This window comes from Centrocercus urophasianus, unplaced genomic scaffold (assembly GCF_019232065.1).
Source record: "Centrocercus urophasianus isolate 14NV4802_14NV808 unplaced genomic scaffold, USGS_Curo_1.0 seq_29, whole genome shotgun sequence".
In the NCBI taxonomy this organism is placed as follows: domain Eukaryota; kingdom Metazoa; phylum Chordata; class Aves; order Galliformes; family Phasianidae; genus Centrocercus; species Centrocercus urophasianus.
The window spans coordinates 8,679,469-8,703,277 of NW_024884855.1; the positions used below are offsets into that span (position 1 = coordinate 8,679,469).

Genomic DNA, 23,809 nt, shown 5'->3' on the forward strand with positions numbered 1-23,809 from the left:
GCAAGTAAAAATAACTTCCCCAGGGCAAGTCCCGGCTGCTCACCAGACTTTGTGGCTTCTGCCATCGGGAGCTGGAATAGGTTCAGATGGAAAAAGAGACCCTGAGAAGCGCCCTCCCCAGCCAGCATCCTCTCCCAAAGCTCTGCATCTCCCAGAGGGGTGATGTTAGCAATGAGTCGCTGTTGTAACAGCCCTTGTTGTCTCTCCGACAGCTTCACAGAAGCCATGAAGAGCCAGCCGAAGCTGGACGGCTTGGACAGCCACTGGGCCTATTACTCAGGCTTGGCCATCATGGCTGTAGGGACCTTGTTTGTCATCTCCAGCTTCTTAGCACTGGGATTCACCGGGACCTTCCTAGGTAAGCACTAAAAATTCAACAGCTGAACCAGAAAGGTCATTTAATCCTCCCAGAGTTGGACTTAATCATCCCTGCGGGTCCCTCCCAACTCGAGATATTCTGTGTCTAATTTTGGTAGGGCAGAACCTTCTGTGAATTTCCTCTTCCTTGTCTTCAGGGTGCGTTTAGGTTTGGTCTTGGCTTTGTGATACCAAAGCACGACATAGCCTTGCTGTTACTTTGCACGAGATGGTCGTGCAGTGATTTTCTACAGCTGGTCTAATCACCTTCTGCATCAAGCCTGAAATGTTAGAAACCACCTAATGATCTCAGAGATCAAACGTCCGACAGAGAAGGCAGCCCAAGGGCAGATCTTGTGAGCAGGTCAGCACCAGCACCAGCACTGCACGGTGGGAAGAGGAGGAAGAAGAGGAGGATGAAGAGTTAGGAGCCATCCAGCAGGCTCGTGCTGAGCCCACAGCCATCCGCCACTTGCTCAGGCACAGTCTCACTTGCTCTTCCCCTCTGCAATAAACACAACATTCTCTGACAGATTCTTTTATCTGCCGCTTCATGGCAAAAGGCATTTTCCACTGTGCCTGCTTTCACATTTAGAGCGTAATTCTATTAGCATTGTTGACTTTAGAAACATGCCAGTATGTGTGGAATTCATAAAAATAAAATAGAGACAGGAACAATAAATACCAGAGGAAAGGGGCAGCTCCCGCTGGCTGGAATAATGACAGCTCTAGCTTTGACACTGCATTTAGGCTGTGCTTTTTGCAAGTGCTTTACAAACCAAATTCAATTAGCTCCTGCCGCGTCTCCAGGAAGAAGAGAGGGCGGGAATAAGCCTTCCTGCTTTCCAGTTGAGCTGCAAAGAAATGTGTTGAGTTGGCCAAGCTCCTGCTGCCAGAAACAGATCCCGGTGCTCCTAGACGTGTGCTCTCAACATCGATGCTCCTGGCCCCGTGTTGCATCCCTATCCCCAGGCCACAGGGCAGAACGTACCCACGGTGATGCTGTGTGCATGGAGACGTGTCCGGGAGGCCAGGCAGGGCAGCACCCATCAGCTCGAGCTGGTTGAGCGCTCCTGAAGCACAGCCAGCTCTGGGCTTGCTTACGCAAAGCCTGATTCACTGCCCACGAGGACCCACTGGCCTTGAACCACAGGGGGAAAGCAAACGGGTGAGTCAGGCTCAGCGTAAGCAGGGGCACAGCCCCGTGCTCTGAGCAGGGAGGAGTTGGGTGCCGGTGGCCTGTAGTGGCACTTGTGCTCATCCCACTGAGTCAGCAGCAAGGAGGGGGTCTGCAGGTCTTGGGGGGCTCACGTGGGTGCCGTCTGGCTCAGGACTGTGCTCTCACCGCTCTTTTGCACACACAGCACTGGCGCGGGCAGCGCTGGCACTTCTTGCTGCGGGTGGCAAAGAACTGAGCTTCTTCGGCAAGAAGAGGGTAATGACATCATCCTGATCTTCTCAGTCGACTGAGCTCAAGAGACGTTTTGAGAGAGCAAGAGATTCCCATAAACTGACTGAGACAGCATCGGACCTTTCCCTTTTGGGTTTTCTTAAAGCAGTGAGTGCTGGAGAAGGCAGGACAAGGAAATTGCATCAGGGATGCCCATTAGATCCCAGTGGTGCCACTCCCGTTCTCTGCTGTGGCTGGATGCAGCCCATTGCCCTGGCAGCTCTTCTCTCTCCCCTTCTCCCAGCCGTGCACTGGCTGGAATTTATTTTGGAGCCGTTTGCCTTATTTTCTGACACAGGCAGTAATGAGTACTTGACTTCCCAAGGGCCGAGGGCTGCACTGCATGCCCGAACCCATCAGTGGGTCACGGTGGACCCAGCAGCTCCGGGTCAGCCTCAGGGGGCTGTGGGAAGCACTGCTGCAGGATGAAAGGCCTGCAGGCCCTCGCTGCTGCTTGCATTCACTCTGTGCAAACCTCCCCTGCTCCAGCGCCCTTTGGGGAGCAAAGTGTTCCACCCGAAGGCGAGGGCGGGCAGGGGATAATGAACGTTTTGACACAGAAGAAAGCACAGCAATGGGCTGTGGCTTCGGGGGGGCTTTCGAGCAGAACAATCTCCGAGTTGCATTGCCAAGCGACTGTGAGAACATGTCGTGTGAATACCAGGCAATTATCTCACTTAGTGGCCTGTAGTTAAAGCCCAAAAGCATTGTATAATTGGGCAGGCGCTATTTATCCTTGGAAATAAATGTTTTTGCACCACGTGAGGTCAAAGAAATTACACCACGATCCAGGTAATAATAATAACCTTGAATACTTTGCTCTCCCATCATGCCTTTTATCTGAATTTCCGAGCACTTTCTCACCATCCATTAATCCTCACCCCCACTGCACGACGAGAAAGACTGGTATTGTGATCGGTGCACAATGGCACTGGGAGGGATGGAGGAGATTTGCCCAAGGGCAGGGAATGGGCTGGGGACACAACCCATGGCCATGGGCTGCTCGCTGCGTTACGCCGTGTCTTGTGCTGAGGACACAGCAAAATCCTTGCTGGCCTTCGTGGTCTCAGTATAAGCCCAAGGAAAGCCAAAGCTCTGCATCCCAGCCCTGTCACTCCCCCAAAATGCCTCTGCACGCATCTCCTCGCTTGTCATGGAAAGATTGCTCTGAGGTTGATAGGAAGCTGGTTGGAAGCTGACAGTTCTGAAAGCTTTCCTCGTTACAGATGAAAATCACCTATTATCATCATCATCACCGTGCCGATAATTGAGCGTTTTGTAGGCAGAGGTGCTATTTTCTGAAATTCTGAGAAACCCTCTGAACTATGAGATAAGAGTGGCACTGAATGGGGGCATTTGGTGGCGGCGGTCTCAGCTGTACCGTCACGAAACACCATTAGTGTGCACCGGGCTCATTTCCCCATTAGATGTGTTTGATCCTGTGCACTCGTTTCCTCATCAAGTGGCTTCAGAGGGGCGATTTTCAAATGAAAAAGCAGAACCAAGCAGTTGGGACCTCGAGAGCTGTGTCCTGATGAGGAATGTAGCTGCCATCGCCTCACCGCAATGCACAAACACACAGCCCTTCCTGGTGGGCAGAGAGCCATTCCCGGAAAAGCTGATGGAGATGGAGTAAATGCAGCCTATTTGCTGCTGTTTTCTCAGCCTGAAAGTCAGCAGCAAAACCCTTTGTTTGCCGTTGCTCTGCCTCCATGGCAGGGATGCCCCATGGCGTTGCATGCTGATCCACCCCACTTCATGGAGCCTAATGAGAAACCCTTTGTTCACCCTACAGGGGATTACTTTGGCATCCTGATGGAGGCAAAAGTGACCTGCTTCCCCTTCAGCATCCTGGATAACCCCATGTACTGGGGCAGCACGGCTGTCTACCTGGGCTGGTCCATCATGTGAGTATGTGCTCCTCTCATGGTACTTGGGGGGTAAGGTGCTGGCTTGGATCAGCAGCCAAAGAAGCATTTGGTGACGGCAGTGACACAGCTGGGGAGTAAAGCAGCAGGGGAAATGCAGCACGCCCCTGGCTTCTCACTTCCCAACTATTTTTGCACACGCAAAACCTTTCTCTGTCATAAAAAGACGTGTGGAATTAATTGTCGAAAAATAAATAACGGCCGAGTGCTGGGGAGAGGAAACATCAGCAAACGCTCTGCAGCCAAATGGGGTCCTTGGCAAGCTCTGCACGTGGAAAAATCAACAGCCAGGGCCGAATTCATGCCGGGTGTCGCTCAGCGGGGGCCAGGCACTGATACCAGGGATTGGTGTGACCCTGTAATTACCTCTGGAAGAAACAAAACAAGCCAGCACACCTCCCCCCCTCTGCATGGCGATAGCACTTCCGAAAAACTCCTCGTCATACAACACAGCTTAATAGCCTGCTTCGGAGGAAATGAATAGGCTGTAATTTAGCAGTAAATGAGCAATACACTCGATTCTGTGTAATAAGTTTTATGTGGTTTTCATTTGATATCACATTTTATTTATTTGCCTGGAGTAAAAACCATGCGTGGAGTAAAAACCACGGCAGGGTTGTGTCGGGAGCCCGTAGAGTGCTGCTGGACTTTATCACCTGGTGTTTTGCACAGGCCCTGCCACGTGGGACTCCTCTCTTAGACATCAGTGGGAAAACAAAGCACTTTGCCACTTCTCACCTTCCCAGCCACATGCACAGCATTGCAGTGCTTTCTGGCCCCTGTTAATGAGTAAAGCCTGTGTCACTGAGCCTTGTGTTCGTTCTGCACTTTGACATCCCCCCTGCAGCCGTCAGGGCTCACTGCACGGCACCCTTTGCCTTCCTTGCAGCCCCATGGCAACTGGGTTGGGCCCAAGCCCTGGGAAACAGTGCCCAAGAACTGGGGGACAGGAGCTGCAGGGGACAGGGGCACAGAACCGCACATACCACCCCACAAGGAGGTATTTGGATGGAGAGCTCGTAAGGAGGTCCGTATTATTTTACAATCGAGCCATTTCCTAGAATTCCTGCCCAACCAGGTGAGCCCTATCGAGCTGTTTATATTGCAGAAATTCCTCCCTCACCCCCACGACGGAGCAACTTCATACTGGGTGCACTTCACTTTGGTCTTTAGCCACAGTCCTGGGCAAAAGAAGCTTGAAGCAGCTCGAGACAACGACACGATTGCCTCTTTTTCTCATTAAAAGGCTGCCACCATAAAGGGCAGCGAGGCGTGAGCAACAATTGCTGTTGACAAATTGCTGGAGCTGTGCAGAGTGGCACCAGGGCACGGCGTGCCTGGTCTTGGGGGAGCCCCACACAGCCCCGCACACTGTGATGGTGATTGTCTCTCTTCTCTGGAATCTCAGCTAGCGTTTCTGAGTTGTAATGGGGATCCTAGGGCTCTTCTGAGCTCTCCGTGGGGCCACAGGGCTTTGAGATGTGGGTCAGAGCCAGCGTTCTGGCAGCAGGGATGTGCAGCTGAGCTGTTGGCACACGAGGAGCACAACTTCTGGCTGGTTTTGGACAGGCCTGAAATGTAGAGCATATTTCTCCTCCCTCAGTGATATATTACACCCCATATTGTGGCATCAGAGCCCAAGGATTTGGTTCATTTACATCCACAAGGGTACATACTGCGTAATGTAAGCGAGTCTGGCAGCACCCCAGACAGACTGTGATTAGGACTCTGACATTAAGAGCATCACTTGAGGCCAGAGCTGCTAGTTTCTCCTTTCCGGGATGTTGCACATATTCCAGACTCAACTAATGGCAGCTCCTTGGACAAAACAAATGTGTCTGCTGAGCACACAGCGGGCAGCACTTTGGCCCCTTCTGCACACAGCGAGCAATGGGCACAGGGCAGCCAGGGCTCCTTGCTGTGCCTACAGGATGCACAGGGAGAGGTTTCCTCCACACTTGTCATGAAAATGGGAACAGCAAGCCCACAACAGGAGCAAATACCCCATGTTCAGTGCTCAGGACCAGCAGTGCCGGAAGGGAAGGATGTGAGCACACAAGCATTGTGAAATGTCCACAGCAGTGTGGAGATGCAGCAAGGGCTGGGGACAGACAAACTCTCAAAAAAGCCCCTGGCTGCTACCAGGACCACAAAACCGGCCTGGCTGACTCGCCATTGACCCTGCTACAAAATGAGCTGCTGCCCAAGAAGTAGGTCGAGCTCATAAGAGGAGTGAAACACCAATGTGCTTCTTATTGCTCCAATCGAGCAGCCTCGTTTTTCCCGAAAGACAAATGGAGCATTAGTTGTCTAGAGATGGCCTTGTGTACTTGTGTGTCTGTGGCAGGGGAAGTGCTTTAACTCATGGCAACAGGCTGTGTAAATCAGAGCAGGCACTGCAGCCAAATGATGCAATTAGAGGTCTTGCTGTCAACAAACAATCATGCAAATTTGTTCTCTCTGATACAAATCAAGGAGGAGACATGACTAAGCATGTAATAGCAGGAGGCTGGGAATGAAGAAGTTGTCCCCTGTTTCCTAATGAGAAAAAAACCTTGTTGTAAAATGGAAGCAGTGGAAAAGTGAAGATTTGTGTGCATCTCTCCAGGAACTGATGTGGCCAGGTACTACCTGATGGCTGCTTTGGGTGGTGTGGGGCTCAGGTCGTTTGGTCTCTCCTTTGAAGGCACTTTTTCCCAGAGGGCTGGTCCCCTTGCATGAGGGTTGCAAGACATTTATCCTCACCAGGGACCAGCTAAGTACATTTTTCTGCTGACAGCCAATTCCTGTCCCCATCAGAGAGCTGAGCTCCAACCAGCAATTAAAGACAAGCAGCAGTGTCCTAATTAAGGGCACGTGCAGCCAGTAGCTGGAGGCATAGGATGCAGAAAGAAGGTTTGGGAGTCTAGTGCTAAGCAATGAACTGGACACAGCCATGCTCTTGGCTGGGGAGACGAGACTGGGACTCTGTGGGGAGATTGCACATCATGGAGTGCTCTTGGTACCTGGTTTGGAGGCTGCTGGGATCCTGGGGCCTTAGCAATGACCCCACTGCCTTCACCAGCCATTCTTTGCCATCCCTTCCACCCCTTACCATCCTTTCTGTTCTACCCACCCCTTCCATCTCTGCCCATCCTTGCCATCCCTTCCATCCCTCCCATCTCAGCCTGTGATGGCTCAGCTCACTGCCTACACGACCATACGCTGCTCTGTCTGCCAGGTGCCTCCTGCACCCCGGGTGGCCGTATTTCTGTGCACATCAGGCATTTCCCTTATAGCACTGGCTTGGAGCCGCAGCCGTACGTAAGCAGCTGCTCAGCTATTAAGCAGCCTTATAATCTCAGGACTTAGCATCAAAGCAGAAACTCTCTGAACAGAGACATGAGGGGATCAGACTTGAAAGAAGTTGCCGAAATAGGCTGGGGAAGAGTCTTTGCCAAGTAACATCTGTCTAAGACAGTTAACATTAAGCACAGGAAAAAAATCCACCTTTTGTTCTCTTCTGTTTAATGAGCAAGAGTGCTCTTGTGGAGCCTAACGTCTCATTTCACTTTCTAAAGCAGGTCTTGCATAAGCCCATGTACTCACCTGATCTTTTCCTTCTCTTTCAAAACAGGCATGCAAGCCCAGCTGGCCTTTTGCTGACAGCTGTAGTGGCAATTTCCTACACAATTGCAGTGCTGTACGAGGGGTGAGTAGCTCTGCAAAACTGGAGAGCTTCTAATTATTTCTACCAGCTTTAACTCCCGAGGTTTCGGGGAACTGCAGAAGCAGAGATGTTTTTTTCCGATTCATTCAGCGGGGAATAAGGAAAACAGAGAATTGTTTTCCAATTGTTTTGATAATGGGCAGATTCCTTTCTGAAACTATGTGCTGAGTTCTAGGAACATTTGTGCATTTGCTTATTTTTACCAAAATATGTTTCTTTTTTCTCTTTCGGATGCCTAATTCTGTCTGTATGAAAACAATGAGGAAGGCAGGAAGAGGGCTCGTAGTGGCGTCTGATGGGGTGCAAGGAGAACATTTTGCATCTGTTAATTTCTTGGAAGGGCTTCTCTGATGTTTCACCCCACAGCTGTCCAACAGCCCTGGGTGAAAACAGCCCAGAATGGTCCCAGAAGCACTGGAAAAGGTCTCTGTGGGAGGTGGGAGATGGGAGGTGGGCTTTCCCAGAGTGTGCAGCACTCATGGTTTCATCTTCCCCCCTTCTTTTGCCCTTCTCCTTTGCCTGCACCCACAGGCCTTTCACGGAGGAAATCTACCGTCAGAAACAGAAGGGAGCAAAGAGCAATTAGCCACAGGTACGTTTCCAAAATGGCCGTGCCACGTGCTCTGGGTTCTGCACGAGCTCCTCACCAGACTCTGCTCTTTGCCTCTCACAATGCAGTGCCTCGGACACCTCAGTGCAGCGCGCCCTGCTGCGCCTCGTGCTGCCCGATTTGCCCATTTTCCTACTGAGATGTTTCCTAGTAATTAGCCCAGACCCCTAATGAGCCAACTGAGCGCCCTGCAGTCTCGGAAGCCATCAGAGGAACAGTGTGAGCACAGGAGCTGGAGAGCCCCATTCAGGCCCCCAACCTGTCCTCCCACACTGACAGCTGAAGATCTGCAGGGACGAAGCAACCCAGCTCCAGCACCAGCCTGGAGGGCAGAACGAGCAATGGAGGCACTGGGGGCCTTTTGGAAGCAAGGTGTGAGCATGCAGCAGCATGGCAGCAGGTGATCCTCCATCCTACAGCTGCTAAGGATGGGGTGCATTGGACGGCCATTCCTCAGCGTTGGGCACTTTGTGCTTTTTGGACAGCACATGGGACCTCGTTGCTTGCTCTGCAGGCTGGATGTGGAAAGGAGGACACAGCTCACTGATCCTCTGTAGCAAACAGGTACTGCCAAAGAGGCATGGCTTGATCAAAGTGATGCCATGCAGCTCTCAAACTGCAGGGGGAGGAAAAAGGGCAACCGCTGCAAATCTGACCATAAACCCATCCGGAGCAGAGAGACCTCCTCGTCCACCCCGTGCTTTCCCACTGCTGCAGAGCTCTGTAGCATCTTTGTGCTATTTGCAAAGGCTCCCAGACAGGTGACAGCAGGGCACATAGATGAGTATGCCTGAGAGGACAGAGACATAGCAGCTGACCCATAGCAAAGCCCCAGCATGGAGAAACCAGTCTGGGAGTGGACAAGACCAATAGAAAGACTCAGTCCCCATCAGCAGAGTGAGCAGTCCCCTGGTGCCGGTGCCCCACTGCTCTCTGGGCCCCAGGAACCAACCCCATCCAGCCCCTCCAACTCCACGCAGCTCCTCCTTTCCCCATGGCCACACGAGGCTCCTGCCCACCACCCCACCACACAGTGCCTTGCCCCCACCAGCCGGGATGAAACGCAGCCTGGGCTCATCCCTGCTGCTGGATCCGGCTCCAGAAAGAAGATCCCAGGGCTGACGCCACAGCCCCACACTCAATGTTTACAGATTCCCAGAACGGTTTGAGAAATAAGCTATGTATGACCAAAAAAAACCACCAAAAACTAAAGGGAAGGGATCAGCGATGCTCCCGGCTCCCACAGGGACACGGGCTGAGTCTGGTCCTGCAGTTACGCCGTGCTTCGTCCCAGCATCACAACGTCCCCTCTGCAGAAGGTCTTCTCCCAGCACATCAGTCCCATTCCCTCCTGCTCGTGCCCGGCTGTAACTCACCCTTCCAGCATTGCTCAATGGGAATTAAAAGTGTAGGTTTCTTTCTCTTTTTTTCTTTCCTTTCCTGTTTCCTCCAGCAGGGCTCAGGGACGCTGTGCTTCTGTTTCTGAGCCATTGCACAAGGATTATTTTTTTATTGGTATCTCGACGACCTTCCTCCTAAAGACTTGGGCATAGTATTTTATTTTTAGATAAGTTTCCACATCCCCTCCACGTCGAATGTTTATAGACAGAGGCTAAAGCAGCCCAGTGCCATAGCAACCAGCAAGGAGAGGCTCCATTGCACTGTGCAGACATTCGTGTCAGAGTTGCCAATCCAGACTCGAAGTCACTGGTGCAAATAAATTCAGATTTGTTGAGAGGTGAAATGGGTGTTTGCAGAAGAGCCGTGTGCTTGTTAGGAAGGATTGCTCCACTGGGAACACAGCGAGAGCCCTGTTGGTGCTGCCCTAACTGCCAGTGCAGGGACCACCACAAGGATGGGGCACTCTGGCTGCACAGCTCCCATCCCCAACCAGGATAACCCCCAGGATGGTGTGTAAACCAGGATAACCCCCCAGGATGGTGTGTACTGCCACAAACCCACTGATGGGGCCACGCTCCCTTGCAAACTCACGGCATCCCAAAGGCTCGGGGGCTCTGTGCTGCAGTGGGTGCTTCACACCCAGCCCTTCCCTCTCTCCACCCGCTCATCCGTGGGGCTGTGCCCAATTTCACACTGCCGGCGCCATGCTGTGATGCTCAGGCTTGGCACAGCAGTTTGTTTGCAGCCTTGGGGGAAAGTGGCACGAAGCCCTGTGCAGCTACAGCAGATAACTCCCTGCGCTCAATGCATTTCTCCAATGCAAACACCAGGAAAGGAGGAGCTGGTTAAATGACAACTGCTGGCGGGCAGGGACAGCCAGCTCAGTGCGGCCACTGCTGTGCCCCCGCTCACCCCACACAGCACAGCCCCCAGCACTGCCCTCAGTCACATGTCAGCGGGGTTCTGCCCCACATTCCCCTTCTGTGCCAACCTCGCCCGAGCTCCGTGTGCACATGGTACCGTATGCATGTGGCACTGAACGCATCAAACTCCATGGGATGTTTTTTTAGGGAAAACTACCCATGCAAACCCAAGTCGCCGCAGTGCATGGCACTGCTGGATCCCCTCTGCAGAGGCACACTGGGCTGTATCCTGATTGCTGTTCCTTGGAGCATCAGAGCCAGACGAGCAGTCCTGGAGCCCCACACTCCACAGCGACCACCCATCACCTCTGTGCCGTGTTTGCTTGCATCCAGCACTACACTCACCTTAGGGAGAAAAGGCTGTCGGCCTGGTGTGGCCATGCAGGGGGTGTGGGTTGGTCTGGTACCAGTGGTTGGGTTGGGGGTTGGTGCAGAAGGAAGAGCACAGCGCTGCCCAGCAGTACGTGGGCTTTCAGGAGCAGGTTGGGCACTGACTGCTTCATCAGAGCCCCGGAGGAAGGGATGTGATGGGACTCATCCTCAGGGGGGCTGCCTGCAGCTGGATGCCAGTGCTGAGCAGCCCCACAGCCTGGAGAGCCCATCTCTGATTGCTGCCTCTTGGGCTCTGCTTTCATTTGAAGGCCTTTTATTTTTGTCCCATTGCCCTGGCAGCTGCTGCCATTTCCATGGGAACCCTCCTGAAATCTGCAGCAACGCATCTGCTGGGGTCACCGAGACTCTCTCTCCCCCATGCCCTACATTTCAGGCCTGGAGCCACCCAGGTCTGATTACAGGTGACATTTCTCTCTAATCCCAAGGTGGCTGATGCTCCTCAGAGGTGAGCAGGTGCTGCTGGAGTTGGGTACAGATCCAGATGCTTCCAGTGTCCCTGGGCTGTGAAGCTGAGCCCTGTTCAGTGCTTGGCTGCTCCGTGCACATGGCACAGCTGTGAGCTGGGTCCCATCCCAATCATGATAATTAGAAGCCCATCAAAAGAAGTGATGGGAGAAGAGGAGAGGATGCAGAATGCCAGGAGAGCAGGGCACAGAGCTGCCTCATGCACATGTGATGCCACAGCAGGAGCCGTGTTGGTCGGACTGGATGATTTTTGGTTGGTTTTCCAACCTTGGTGGTGATTCTTTGATTCTATGCACATAATAGTTGGGGATTTGAGGCATCTCTGGCTTTCCTGCTCTTTATTGATCAAACCACAAGGGTGAAACAGGAGACATGAAAAGTGTTGGAAAAAGAAACAAAGTAGGAGGGTGAAGGAAGGAGATAAAAGCAGCCCCTGATGCTCAGAGACACAGCAGCCCACTGCTGTCCTGCATCTCATCTGGGAAAAATTATACGTTGTGAATTACATGCTTCTTTTGAAAAGCCATAAAGGGGATTTAATAAAATGAGACAAGCTAATAATATAGGGAATGAAGAGCAACGCCGGGTCCTGCATCTTGATTTCATCAGATATTTTTCTCCATGGGACACAAGGGAGCTACAGCAGAGCCCTCCCTGCCTGCCCTGCCCAGTGCTCCTCCCTGCTGGCTCCATCCTGGGGAGCAGTGGGGCAGCAGTTGGAGCCTGGGGGGAAACAGCAGGAATTTGGGAGCCAGGATTGCAGGGCTGGGGGTGTGCACACACACAGAGTCCCCGGTGCTGTGTAGAACAGGGCAGGTGATTGGTAGGACAGGTCAACATGGTAAATCCTAAGGGCATGGTAAATCCTAAGAGTGGAGATACGGAGCTCACGTGGCATCCACTCCTCTCCATGGCCCAGCAGGGGTCTGGGGGCTGTGAGCTGTGGGGCACAATCCCTTCTCATCTTTTAACCCCTTGGACCCATGGGAAGCAGCACAGCCCTGGGATGCGGACACCTCTTGTCTCCAGCAGCAAGCAGAGCCGTGTGCTGATGCAGTTGTTCCTTTCTGAGCGTCCCTCCAGGTCTCCTCTTCCAGGCTCAGCTGTGCCTCACAGCTTTCTGGTACATTTTGCTTCCTACACCCCCACTGGCACAGCTTGTCCGGGTGGGACCCCGGGGAGCTGCACGTTCTGCCCATGTGTGCCACTTTCGTGGAATTTCATTTGAGGTAGAAACAGGTAGAAAAGAAACAGTGAGACAGCAGGGAGCGATTGGTGCTGAGGATGGTGGCTTGCAGAAAAAGTTCCCCCAAGCTGCCGGCTTCGTGCAGAGCGGCTGTGTGAGCAGGCACAGGACCCGCATCCTGCAAAGGCAACAAAGCCGGCACCCACCGGGGAGGGTCGGACTGCAGTTGGGGGAAATGCTGCCATAGCTGCCCCTGCTTTGGGCTCAGGCAATCTGCAGCCGGCTCAGAAATAGGCGGTGAGTTTTTGACAGCCGTATCCGTGGGAAGGCGCTGCCTCACGGCGAGGTGGGGCTGTGCTCATCCATCACAGGATACAAGCGAGCGTGCTCTGCGTGCACCAGCAGTGCTGAGGTGCTCCTGGGGGACTGAGGCTTAATGCCTCCTAATGCTGCTCTGTTCTGGCTCTGCGTGATTCTGAGAGAGCCTCAGGTACTGCGCCCTGGGCTGATGGATGGTGGATGTGGGCTCTGCCAGCTCCGGTCCCACTCCTCACACCCAGGGATCACAGCTCCTGTCACCTTCCCCCCACCCCCCCCAGCCCACACCTCCGCTGTCACCAAAGAGCCCTTTGCAGAAATGGATTTTCCATTTGCTAAAGCCTGCTAGCCCAAGAGGAGGCTTCGAGCAGGCTATTTTTACCCATTCCTGGCACTATTAATAGGGGTACGGTTACCAGCAAGATCTAATCAAGGTATTTGATGTGTCTGTCCCCCAGAGGTAGGCACTTCTGATTCCTCCTGCTGCTTTCCGTCAGCTGCTACAATTAAATGATCTTTTCGTTACTTTGGGTTGATACATTTGTGTTTTATAACGGGCCCTTGGCGCTGCTCTCTGTCTCGCACTCGGATCAATACGGGCTCAGCCCCATACACCGTGTCCCACAGCCTCTGCCAGAGCTGCGGCTCTTCGGCTGCTGCCTCTCAGCTGCAGCTCCTCCATAAACCATTGGAGAGTGCTTAAATTAACTTCCAAGTGTGAGAACACCCCCAGAGGAGACGGTCAGCTCAGCAGCATCCATTTCCTCAGCAGCGCTGCTGAAATGCCCCGTGCTCCGCAAATTCCAGCTTCCACCCGTCCCTGAGACCCCTGCAATGTTTCAGGTGGGGCTTCTGCTTTTCGGAACCACGTTTAAGCATCGACTTTTGCAAAGTCGCTGTGTTTGTTTGTTTGAACATCCTCAGAGGTGCCGTTCATCCAAAGTTTCTCAATCGCAGCTATGTCAGCCAGCCGGCAGGAGCATCTCTGCGTCCCCGCGAGCATCATCCTTCGCTGCCCCGGGGGCTGCGGGTCCGGGCTGCGGCCGTGTCCTCTCGGAGGGGTGGGGGGGGTTCAGACCGAGCCGCGGTGGGGCCCTCGGCCGCGCTCTAGCGGGGGCGGGAGGGGCTGCAGGCGGTGGGGTGCGAGCAGGGGCTGGGATGGGGTCGGGATGGGGAGAGGGACAGGTTGGAGCGGGGATGGGAATAGGGTCGGGATAAGATCGGGATGGACTGAGAGTGGGATAGGGTCGAGCCGAGACCGGGCTCGGGATAGGGCTGGGGAAGGAGCCGAGGACGAGCTTGTATCAGCCTGGGGTAGCAGAGCTCGGGCCGGGATCTCAGCAGAAAGCACAGCGTCCCCCTTTCAGGGCCGCAGCACCTGGCGGCGCCCCGACTTTCGGCTCCCACTCCTGCGCCGTGCCCCGAACTCCCCCAAAAGCGCCTTTTCTGCCGCTTATCCCACGCACGGCACCGTAAGCGCGAAACGAAGCCGGGCTGCGGCTCCCCGAGGTCTCTGCTCCGCGTCCCGGATCCTCCGCTCCCCGTTTGGGACGGGCGGATCGCCGCGACCCGCACCCACAGCCGCACCGCCCGCGGGACGGAACCGCGCCGTGTGCGGGGCGGAGCGGGGCGGCACTGACTCAGCCCCGGGCCGTGACGCGCCGAGGGGCGGGCGCTGCATCCTGCATATAAGGCGAGACCGCGGGCGTGCGGAGCTCAGAGCGGCCTTCCAGCCTGGGAGAGAGAGGGGCCGAGCAGCCGGGCACACCACGCCTTCCTCCTCCTCGTCCTCTCGGCGCAAGCTGCACTTCGGCCGGCTTCAATGAAACTGGCAGCGATGATCAAGAAGATGTGTCCCAGCGAGGCCGAGCTGAGCATCCCCGCCAAGAACTGCTACCGAATGGTCATCCTGGGCTCCTCCAAGGTGGGCAAGACGGCCATCGTGTCGCGCTTCCTCACCGGGCGCTTTGAGGAGCAGTACACTCCCACCATCGAGGACTTCCACCGCAAGTTCTACAGCATCCGCGGTGAGGTCTACCAGCTCGACATCCTGGACACATCAGGCAACCACCCCTTCCCCGCCATGCGGCGCCTGTCCATCCTCACAGGTACGCGGATGGGGAGCTCCAGGAGGAAATGGGGGTTCTCCTGTTGGAGTTTGGGTTTTCTTGGTCACTTCAGAGACGGTTTTCTGCCTGTCTCTGGGTGGGATTTTGTGCGTGTGTTGGGTGGGTGACTTTGTTGCCTGGTTCTCCCCTCCCCTGTTTATCTATGGGTCGGCGTGTGCATCCCCATCTCACGTCCCCGCTTTGTCCCCAGGTGATGTTTTCATCCTCGTGTTCAGCCTGGACAACCGGGACTCCTTCGAGGAGGTGCAGCGCCTGAAGCAGCAGATCCTGGAGACCAAGTCGTGCCTGAAGAACAAAACCAAGGAGAACATCGAGGTGCCCCTGGTCATCTGCGGCAACAAAGGCGACCGGGACTTTTACCGGGAGGTGCAGCCCCGAGAGATCGAGCAGTTGGTGGGCGCAGACCCCAAGAAATGTGCCTACTTCGAGATCTCGGCCAAGAAGAACAGCAGCCTGGATCAGATGTTCCAGGCGCTCTTCGCCATGGCCAAACTGCCCAGCGAGATGAGCCCCGACCTGCACCGCAAGGTCTCAGTGCAGTACTGCGACATCCTGCACAAGAAAGCTCTGAAAGGCAAAAAGCTGCTGAAGGAGGGCGGCCGGGGCAGCACGGAGGAGGCGTACGGCGTCGTGGCTCCCTTCGCCCGCCGGCCCAGCGTCCACAGCGACCTCATGTACATCCGTGAGAAAGCCATCGGCGGAGGGCACAGCAAGGAGAAGGACCGCTGTGTGATCAGCTAGGAGCCCCAGCACGAGGAGGGAAGAAGGGAGGAAGGAAAGAAGGAAGGAAGGAAGGGAAGGGAAGGGGGCAGGATGCTCGTTTCCAACGGGACTTTGGGCAGGCAGGAGGGCGGGCACGCACCCAGCTGGGCACAGATTTGCCTCTTCCCCGGCCTCCCTCCTCCCATTGGTTTCTCCCCCCCCCCCCCGGGGCACGTGTTGGGTGAGGGGGAGGACTTGGAGGCAGGAGGGAATCAGGGAGATGATAATGGCAAAGTGCAGACGGTGAGCTGGGGGTACGAACACTCCCAAACTGCCCAGCCCTGGGCCGGGGCATTGCTGTCAGGAGGGCAGAGACCTGTGAGAATCCACCTGGGGCTTATGGGTTTCTTTTTGTTTCCTTCTGTTTGTTTTTACTTGAGAAGCTGTGCACGGACTCTGGCTCTGTGTCGTGTGTTTGTCTGTGTTCGCCAAACACGTGCAGAAGACACTTCTAAGCTGTTGCAAAGACTCTGCAGAGTTACAGCCCCAATGGACCAAAAACTGACTCTTGTTTACATTTGTCTTGTCTGATTTGCAAGATTTGGGGGGCGGGGGGAGCGGGAAGGGTTTTTTAAATGAGAAAACAATAGGCACTTTATGTAGGTATTGGTTGTCACTGACATGAACAAAAACCTTCAAGTGTTTCTACCGTGGCTGAAACTTGATGTTTTATTTTTTCTACAAAATAATAAAAACCTTTTTCCAAATGACGCCTTGCGGCTTTTTTTGCCTTCGCTTCTTCCCCGATCCCTGCAGCGAAACCAAATCCCGTCAAACCCAGGCCGGATCCCAGCTGTAAGGCTGGATCAGCACTCAGCTCAGTGCCTTTATTACCCCACTTTCTCTGACTCCCAGCGCAAAGGGAAGCGGCCGCAGGGGGCGGCGGGGCCGTGCGTGCTGTTACTCAAGCAGGCCGCTGAGCCAAAGCTCTTTCCTCACTCCGCTGGGCAGCGCTGACCTGCGCCAGGCATTGCCATGTCGTTCGCAGCAGAAACCAAGTGAAATGACATCATTGAATGACAAAGAGCTCGTTGTGCTTCATGCCTTCCCCCGATTGAATAAACACTCTTTAATGATGTCAACAGAGAGTGATTCATTTGCGCCCCGTCCAGGATATTGTTTTTATTTTGCAACATGAGTAAAGGAAATGCTTTGCTCGAAAGGTCACCTTTGCGTTTGATGGGTTTTGATCTCTGGCTGCCAGTAATCACTGCTGGAAGTGAAAGGAAAAAGTGAAAGCTCTGCAAACAGCAGCTCTCACTGGCTCCGGATTCTCCAAAGCAGCCTGCTGGTTCCGATCGCACTCAGCAGCCCCCTTCCACCCTTCAGTTGCACAACAGACCTACATTTAATATGTGTTAATGGGGAAAAGTTCTACTGAAGCCATAAGGAGTGGGCGAGTGAGACTGCAAACAAAACCACTTCAGTTTGGTCTGAAACTTGGATTCAAGTTCACTTGTTGCTGTGCTAAGTGCCAGGCATTTCTTTGGAAACACTTTGCTCCTTCCAGCTCTTCACACGGCCTGGTTTGACTGGAAGAGCAGCTGGCCAAAAGGAGAAACCTCCGTCCAGGCATGAAACACAAGAATTTATTGAGCTGGAACAGGGAAGGTCTGGCAGAAAGGTAATTTTAGTAATAAAAAATTGTACATCGTGCTCTGTTTACCTTGGTGTTCTGCTTTGCTCAGAGTTTACACGCGGGCACCTTCCCAAAGAAATCAGTAGCCAAGCACTCTGTGATCTCTGAGCTACAGGTGAACTGAACCACCCCAGCTCCCAAAGAGCATAATTACCTGCCTCTTGACTTTAGGAAGCCAAATCCTACCCAAACAGACCCCGTTCTCATTGTTTGAATGCTCCCTGCTCTCAGATGCAGGCTCTCAACCGACGCTGTATTTCACCACTCCGTTTTTTTCACCTCTTCCACTCCTGAGCTGCTCCACCTTTCAGCGTTACCTCAGAGAACTGCGAGATCCTTGTCACATACCTGCTAGTGGGTGAGATGCTCACCAGGTTGTCATCTGACACCCGGGCAGCTCCCAGCAGGAGGACAGAGAACAAGGAGTTCTGAGACCCATCCGAATGCAATACGACATTCGAGAGCTTTCCATGAGCGTCTGACGAATGTTCAATACTCAGTGCTTGTGCTTGTGGGAAGCCCCTGGAGCATTTCAGACACAGAACTGATCCACCCTGACTTGTGTCACTTAGGGAATAACTAAAGCTGCTGTCATTTATGCCTTTTGTTTTAATCCTGCTTCTCCTTTTCCTGTTGTAAGAGCAGGATGCCCCGTGTGTCGCTCACCAATTTGGCGTGGAAGCCCCACGCATCCAAAGCCCACTGAAACCCGCTCCCCTGGCAGGCTCTGCTTTGCTCTGCCATCACCAAAAAGCAATGCTAAGAGACAGGAGCAGCACCCAGGCTGTGCACCACACCTCAGCCCTGCTCATCCCACGTGCACTCATGAATACAAAGAGGGACAGTTTGGAGTTTCTAACCTTTACTCGGCTCATTTCAAGCACAACTACCGGCTGTTTAAAAAAACACAAAACCAACAGAAAGCAACCATTCCTCTTCCGACACACTGACTGCAAAGCACCCCAGAGAGCCTTCCCAGCAAACAGGCTTTCCAGGCCAGACAACTCGTGCTTCCCCTGCACGTTCCCTTTCAGTGTTTGCCGTTTCAGAAGCGAAAAAGAAAAAAATGTGGAAAATATCTCCTTTTTTTTTTTCTGTTGAACTTAACCAGCAGGTACTTCGATCTTTTCTTTAGAGAAAACATAATGTGCTCTGCTTGCTCGAATGAAAAAAATACAGCCAACCCCAAGGGAAAAGAGCTGCATATACAAGTGCACACAGTCCTACAGCAGATCAAAGCGAAGGCACTGCTGTGACTATGGCATGCGAAGGACACACGAAGGGTTCTGGCTCAGTGTCACATGCCTGTGACCCACACAGCCACAACTTCACAGTAACGTGACAAAAAAACACAAAGTAAGCCTCTGCCAGCTTTTTCTCTCCTTTCCAGCCAGGACTCAGACAGCAGAGCTGCTCCCTTCCTATTCCTTAGGGATTTCGAACATGCAAAGGCTCTTGTACTTCTGCAGCAGTTCATTCTTGGTCCTGACCTGCTCCCGCAGGTTCTGCAGCTGCTGCTGCTGCTGCTCTGGGCTCACACTGATGCCAGGCATGGCACTGATCAGCTTCCTCATCTCCTGGAACTTGTTCTTGAGCTCGTTCAGCACCTGGTGAACATCCTGGCTATCCTTGTCCATGCTGCAGAGGGAAGAAAACAGAGACATGATTCACATCTCCTGTTGGACAGGCCTTCAGCTGACTGCATAGTCAGGGCTTATGCTGGAATTCACTGGGAAGCTTTTGCTCCTGGTATCTAATTCACACCCAATTCACCTATCACAACAAAACAACCAGAGACAGACACACAGAGTGGGCAGCCACTGGGACAAACTGGTTTCCAGGTCTTTTTCAGCACACAATCCAATAACCTTAATTGCAATCCTACAGGTTAAGACCTGGTCTGCAGCTTTAAAACACTACCACAAACCCTCACTCTGTTTAAATTCCCGTACGGGGAAGGTAAGATTACACACATATGCTGTGTGTAGGCACCTGGGAAAAAAGACCTCAGCCCCGCCTGTGACCTGTTGCCAAAGCAATACAAAAAATCAATGCAGTCAAACTGCTTGACAGCAGAAAATAGAAATTGTTCCCCAAAGTACCAGAGAGTGTCCAATGGCAGAGAAAACGGCATTTCGGAGCTTCAGAACGACTCTCTGGGGATGTCTACCTAATAAAGGAAGCGACAGCTTATTCTTTAAGAGCAGCACAATTGCTTCTGCAGCTCTGTGCTTCTCAAGGATCAGTGTCGTCTGAGGCAGCGTCTGCCCTCAAACCCTCATTAGTATCTGCTTCAGCTTTGTTAGCAAAGGCGAGAAGTGTTACGATTCCAGGCAAAGGCGAGACTGCTTCCAAGGCAGCGCTCATAACGAGAGAGAGACGCTGACAGCCTCTGAAAGCTGGGAGCCTGTTCAACAGCCAGACCCAAAAATAAAACTGCTTGGCATGACCAGGGCAGAGAGGTGCCTGATTACAACTTTGGGGAGTCGTGACACGACTGAGAGCAGAACTTTTAACCAGATGGTCCCGTTCATTTCAACAGCCTGTTGGAACAAAATATTCATTACTCCTCTCTAAATAAAACTGCAGCTGGTACTACAATGTATCCCCATTATGCAGGCATTTACGGTCAAGTTGACAGTGGAAAAATACAGGCACACACACGTTGCACATCTGGGAAGGATGGGCTGGCACTGCCTTTAATCCACACTAGCTACATGCTGGCTCTGAAGGGGCGACCAGGTCCCTCCACAGCTTGTTCTCTTCTCCACACCCAGGGAATGGATGGTTGCCTGTTTGGTTGGTTGATTTGAAGGAATAATTATTTTCAGGCTTGTTGTTTTTCTTTTTTCTGATAGGAGGTTTTCAAGCAGTTGAAGCAACTCCTGTTGAGGGCACAGACAGGCAGAGGTGAGAGGAGGAGTGGGAAGACCTCAGCCACCTGCAATTACACAGATTTAAACACAATGTCCAGCCACAGCCTGTGTTGATGGACAGTGCTTGGGATCTCCCTTAAAGGACTGAGTTCTCCAAACCCTTCCTGAGCTGCCCACCAGCTCTCCTTCGCTGGTGTCCCTCCATCGTGTCTTGCCTGCAGCTCCTGGCTACAGCAGCACAACCCACCATCACAAGAACCACGCACCTCACAGGTAATGCCATTTGATTATACAGGGGTGAAAGTAACAGCAAGCCCTGCTTGGGAGAACTTTCTCGGGACTCAAACAACAGGAAAGAACACGTGTCCTTGAATGTAAGCAAATGTACGCGATACATCATTGCTCCTGAGCACAGTCACCTTGGAGATGTGAAGTGTCTTCAGGGCTGAGTCAGTGTCAGAACAGCAGGGCCGGGCTCAGAGCCTGGCGGTGGCGTTAAAGGATAATATGTTTGCCATCTGTCAGGGACGTGAGGCAACACGTCCCACCACTCCGTCTGACCCCTCTGCAGTGCTGCTCAGTGCACCTACGTCTGCTCACACCATCCAGGAAATGCTGTGTGCCAGCATGGCAGGGGGAGCGGGGTAGTGGGAGTGGGTGGCTCAGTGGGACAGGGCACAGGATATCCTGGGGACTGTCATTGTAGGTCATCACGACTTGCTCAGTGACACACAGGAGTCTGGGAGGTCCCAGCCCATGGCTCCGGCTCACTTTGCCTCTGTACTCAGATGCAGACAGCAGCGGGCTCAGCCTCACCTCGGTGGCCCGGATGGATCTGGCAGGGTTGAGCACAAGGACAGTGGCAGTGCAGTGGGGAAATGGAGGGTGGGTTTGAGTTCTCACAGCTCTCCTGAATCTAGGATGTTGTGTCTGTGGGGTATTTGGTCTTTCCTTGTGATGACCCTCCAGCCGCAGTTATTAAGGGCAAAACTCTCTCAGCACTCACGCTTGACACAAACAGAACCCCAGCAGGAAACAAACCAGCCTCAGCTCCCATAGAAGTGTGCAGGGAAAGGGCAGTCAGGCCCAAAACAAGGAATGGGAATTTGCACTTCCTGTGCCCTCTGCCTCACTGTGCTGCGTGCCCAGGTCATGGGGCTGCTCACAGCAGGGCTGTGCCCCTACCGGGAACTCAAACATTTCCAACAGGGTTACCCTGGGCCAGAAACACTCTGGTTGTCAGGAGCTCAGGACAAACACCTTTAACCCTACAGCATTGATTTTGAACTGGAGAGAGCCTAACTCAACCTGCAGAAGCTTTCCTCTTTCTCCCAGCGCCAGCCAGCAGCGCTGCCCTGGGGCAGCCCGTCCTTTACTTATCAGCCAAACGGAGCAGCAATTCGGGGCAATAACTCTGCACAGCACAGCTCGGCGGGTCTGCCAGGGCTCTGCCCCACCTCGGTGACCCCAATTCTGCCCGGGGACGGGCACGACTCAGAGCAGAGCCGCTCCACCCCTCCCAGGGACCCCAGCGGGGAGAAAAAAGGCAGAAGGGAGCATCGCTGCGGGGCGGCTGGGGCAAGGCCGGCCCGGCGCTGAGCGGCGAGCCCGCGGCCGCCGTTACCATTTGATGATGTCGTGGACGAGCGGCAGGAAGGAGAACTCCTCCTGCGCGGGAGCCGGCGGTGCGGGCGGCGGCTTCTGCTCGGCGGGCGGCTCGGGCGGCGGCGGCTCCTCGGCGGCACGGACCGCGGGCACCACCGAGGCCATGGCGGCCCACGGAACGCCGCCGCGGCGCTGAGCAGTGACGGAGCGGGGCGGAGCTCCGCCGCTCTGCACCGCCTCGGCAGCGGCCTGGGCTGGGCCTCCGCTGCGGCCTGCGCCTGGGCGTGAGCTTGGGCCTGAGGCTGGCCCGGGACTGGGCCTGAGCCTGAGTCTGAGCCTGGGCCTGAGTTTAGGCCTGGGCCTGCGCCTGGGCCGTGAGGCTGCTCCAGGACGTGGCCTGGGGCTGGGACTGAGGCATCAGGCCTGGGCCAAAGCAGGGTGTGGAGGCTTGCCCGGGGCCTGAGCCGGGCCTGAGCCCTGAGGCAGGCGTGGGGGCTGAGCTCGGGGTCACGCTTTGGGCCTGGGGCTGGGAGATGGGACTGCGCTGCTGCTGAGGCCTTCATCGGCTGGGCCCTGGTCCGTGCTGCCAGGGCAGTGCTCTGCACACCCTGCTGAGCACCCTGCGCTGTGCCGTTACGGCGATAGGAACAAGGACGGCTCCCTGCCCACACTGTGACCCACGGCATCCCTGACCCGCGTGCATCCCGACTTTTCCTGGCAATCCTCGTGCGAGGAATAGGAGAGGAGGGCCACGAAGATGCTCTGGGGGCTGGAGCACCTCTCCTATGAAGGCAGGCTGAGGGAGTTCAACCTGGAGAAGAGAAGGCTTGCTGGGCTTGGAACTGGAGAAATCTGGACGAACAGAGGCATAAATCCAGTGCCAAGGCTGAGACCTCCATGAAGCTGCAAAGAGGGAGAGAGATGGGGTTCTTGAGTGCCTGGCTTATGAGTGAAAGAGGGAATGGAGAAACCCTGCCTGGAAGCTGGGAGATGAGCAGCGCTGCCCCTGTGCACCAGCAGGCTTCCAAGTGTGCTTCAGCAAACTGCTGTTGCTGCGTTTAAACCGCTCTGTCAATACACACGATTGTAGCACTAATAATGCCAGCCACAATCATGAGTTATCCTTCCTGGAACTGGATTACAGAGCATAGATAATTTCATTTTTCATTTGAAATAAGCTCCCAGGTTCGTCAGTTAGTTATAGCCCAGGGATGACGAGAAAGGTAATTTTCTTTTTTAAAACGATTTCTTTCGAAAAGCAAACTATTTGTGTACCAAATGAGAATGCTGGTAACCGGTTGTGCGTATGTATTATTGACTGCTCACTCTAAATATAGCAGATGCAACTGTTCACATTGTTCTGCTGTCAGGAATAGTTCCCGGCTTGGTCACCAGTTCTGGAATGCGCAGGGGAACCCAGGGGAGCCCAGGACCTGCTGAGCAGATCCCTGTGGGAAGGCTGGTGGGATTTATGGCCCTTGACTGAGCCAAGCAGGAGGTACAGGATGCTAATGCCTCTGTGTGGGGCTCAGCAGAGAGGTTCATTTCTGCACGTTGTTTTATGGGCTGTTTCAAAAGCGAGACTTGATTCAGGCTCCTTGGGGGTCATTTTATTCTGTGCTATGCTGGTTTTAACTCTCCCCTTGACTTTATCAAGGAGTGTGGCTAATTGCTAGGCTGCTGGATGCCTGCCTCTGATGGGTGAGTCAGGCAGTCATTAGAGTAGGTGACAACATGCAGATGCCATTCAGCCAGAACTACAGCACTGTCAATCAGAATTTCTTTGTACCGTTCAGTTCCCATTTTGGTTCACTTGTTCCCACAGCAATTGGAATGTACAGCTTTATCTCAGTGGCTTCAGCCCTGCCTCTGCCTCACACCTTCCCTTTCTCATGTGAATAGAACAGCTCCTTCAGGTGACCCATCCCCATCCTTTGGGGCTGGTCAGGTCTCATGGCAAATTCACTGGAGAGTGACAATGTTTTGCAGTGAGGAAGTGGTGCCACTGGCTCCTCCATCACTGAAGACACTGATGAATTAATGGGATGAGACTGCATG

General features: G+C 53.8%; 3 protein-coding genes across 4 annotated transcripts in view; 2 read left to right on the forward strand and 1 right to left on the reverse strand.

Annotated features, from left to right (window-relative positions):
- The window catches only part of PEMT (phosphatidylethanolamine N-methyltransferase), a 37,452-nt gene extending 27,973 nt beyond the window's left edge, over positions 1-9,479 (forward strand). For both annotated transcript variants that reach the window (XM_042827547.1, XM_042827546.1), the window contains exons 4-8: positions 213-358; positions 3,603-3,714; positions 7,352-7,426; positions 7,976-8,036; positions 8,123-9,479. In XM_042827547.1, the coding sequence (XP_042683481.1) occupies positions 213-358; positions 3,603-3,714; positions 7,352-7,426; positions 7,976-8,030 (388 nt within the window). In that variant the 3' untranslated portion in view covers positions 8,031-8,036; positions 8,123-9,479. The remainder of the gene's footprint in view (positions 1-212; positions 359-3,602; positions 3,715-7,351; positions 7,427-7,975; positions 8,037-8,122) is intronic.
- Positions 9,480-14,467: 4,988 nt separating this feature from the next.
- RASD1 (ras related dexamethasone induced 1) lies at positions 14,468-16,341 on the forward strand. The gene is made up of 2 exons (XM_042828204.1): positions 14,468-14,848; positions 15,060-16,341. Exons 1-2 carry the CDS (start codon positions 14,563-14,565, stop codon positions 15,608-15,610), a joined length of 837 nt encoding a protein of 278 aa, XP_042684138.1. The 5' UTR covers positions 14,468-14,562; the 3' UTR covers positions 15,611-16,341.
- Positions 16,342-18,115: 1,774 nt separating this feature from the next.
- On the reverse strand, positions 18,116-21,916 carry MED9 (mediator complex subunit 9). The gene is made up of 2 exons (XM_042828205.1): positions 21,771-21,916; positions 18,116-18,908 (listed from the first exon to the last, which is right to left on the reverse strand). Exons 1-2 carry the CDS (start codon positions 21,914-21,916, stop codon positions 18,692-18,694), a joined length of 363 nt encoding a protein of 120 aa, XP_042684139.1. The 3' UTR covers positions 18,116-18,691.
- Positions 21,917-23,809: the final 1,893 nt, after the last annotated feature.

Coding starts and splice junctions, on each gene's coding strand:
- RASD1 (XM_042828204.1), top strand. CDS start 14,563: ATGAAACTGGCAGCGATGATCAAGAAGATGTGTCCCAGCGAGGCCGAG. Junction 14,849..15,059: donor GCGCCTGTCCATCCTCACAG/GTACGCGGATGG, acceptor CTTTGTCCCCAG/GTGATGTTTTCATCCTCGTG.
- MED9 (XM_042828205.1), bottom strand. CDS start 21,916: ATGGCCTCGGTGGTGCCCGCGGTCCGTGCCGCCGAGGAGCCGCCGCCG. Junction 18,909..21,770: donor GTCCACGACATCATCAAATG/GTAACGGCGGCC, acceptor TTCCCTCTGCAG/CATGGACAAGGATAGCCAGG.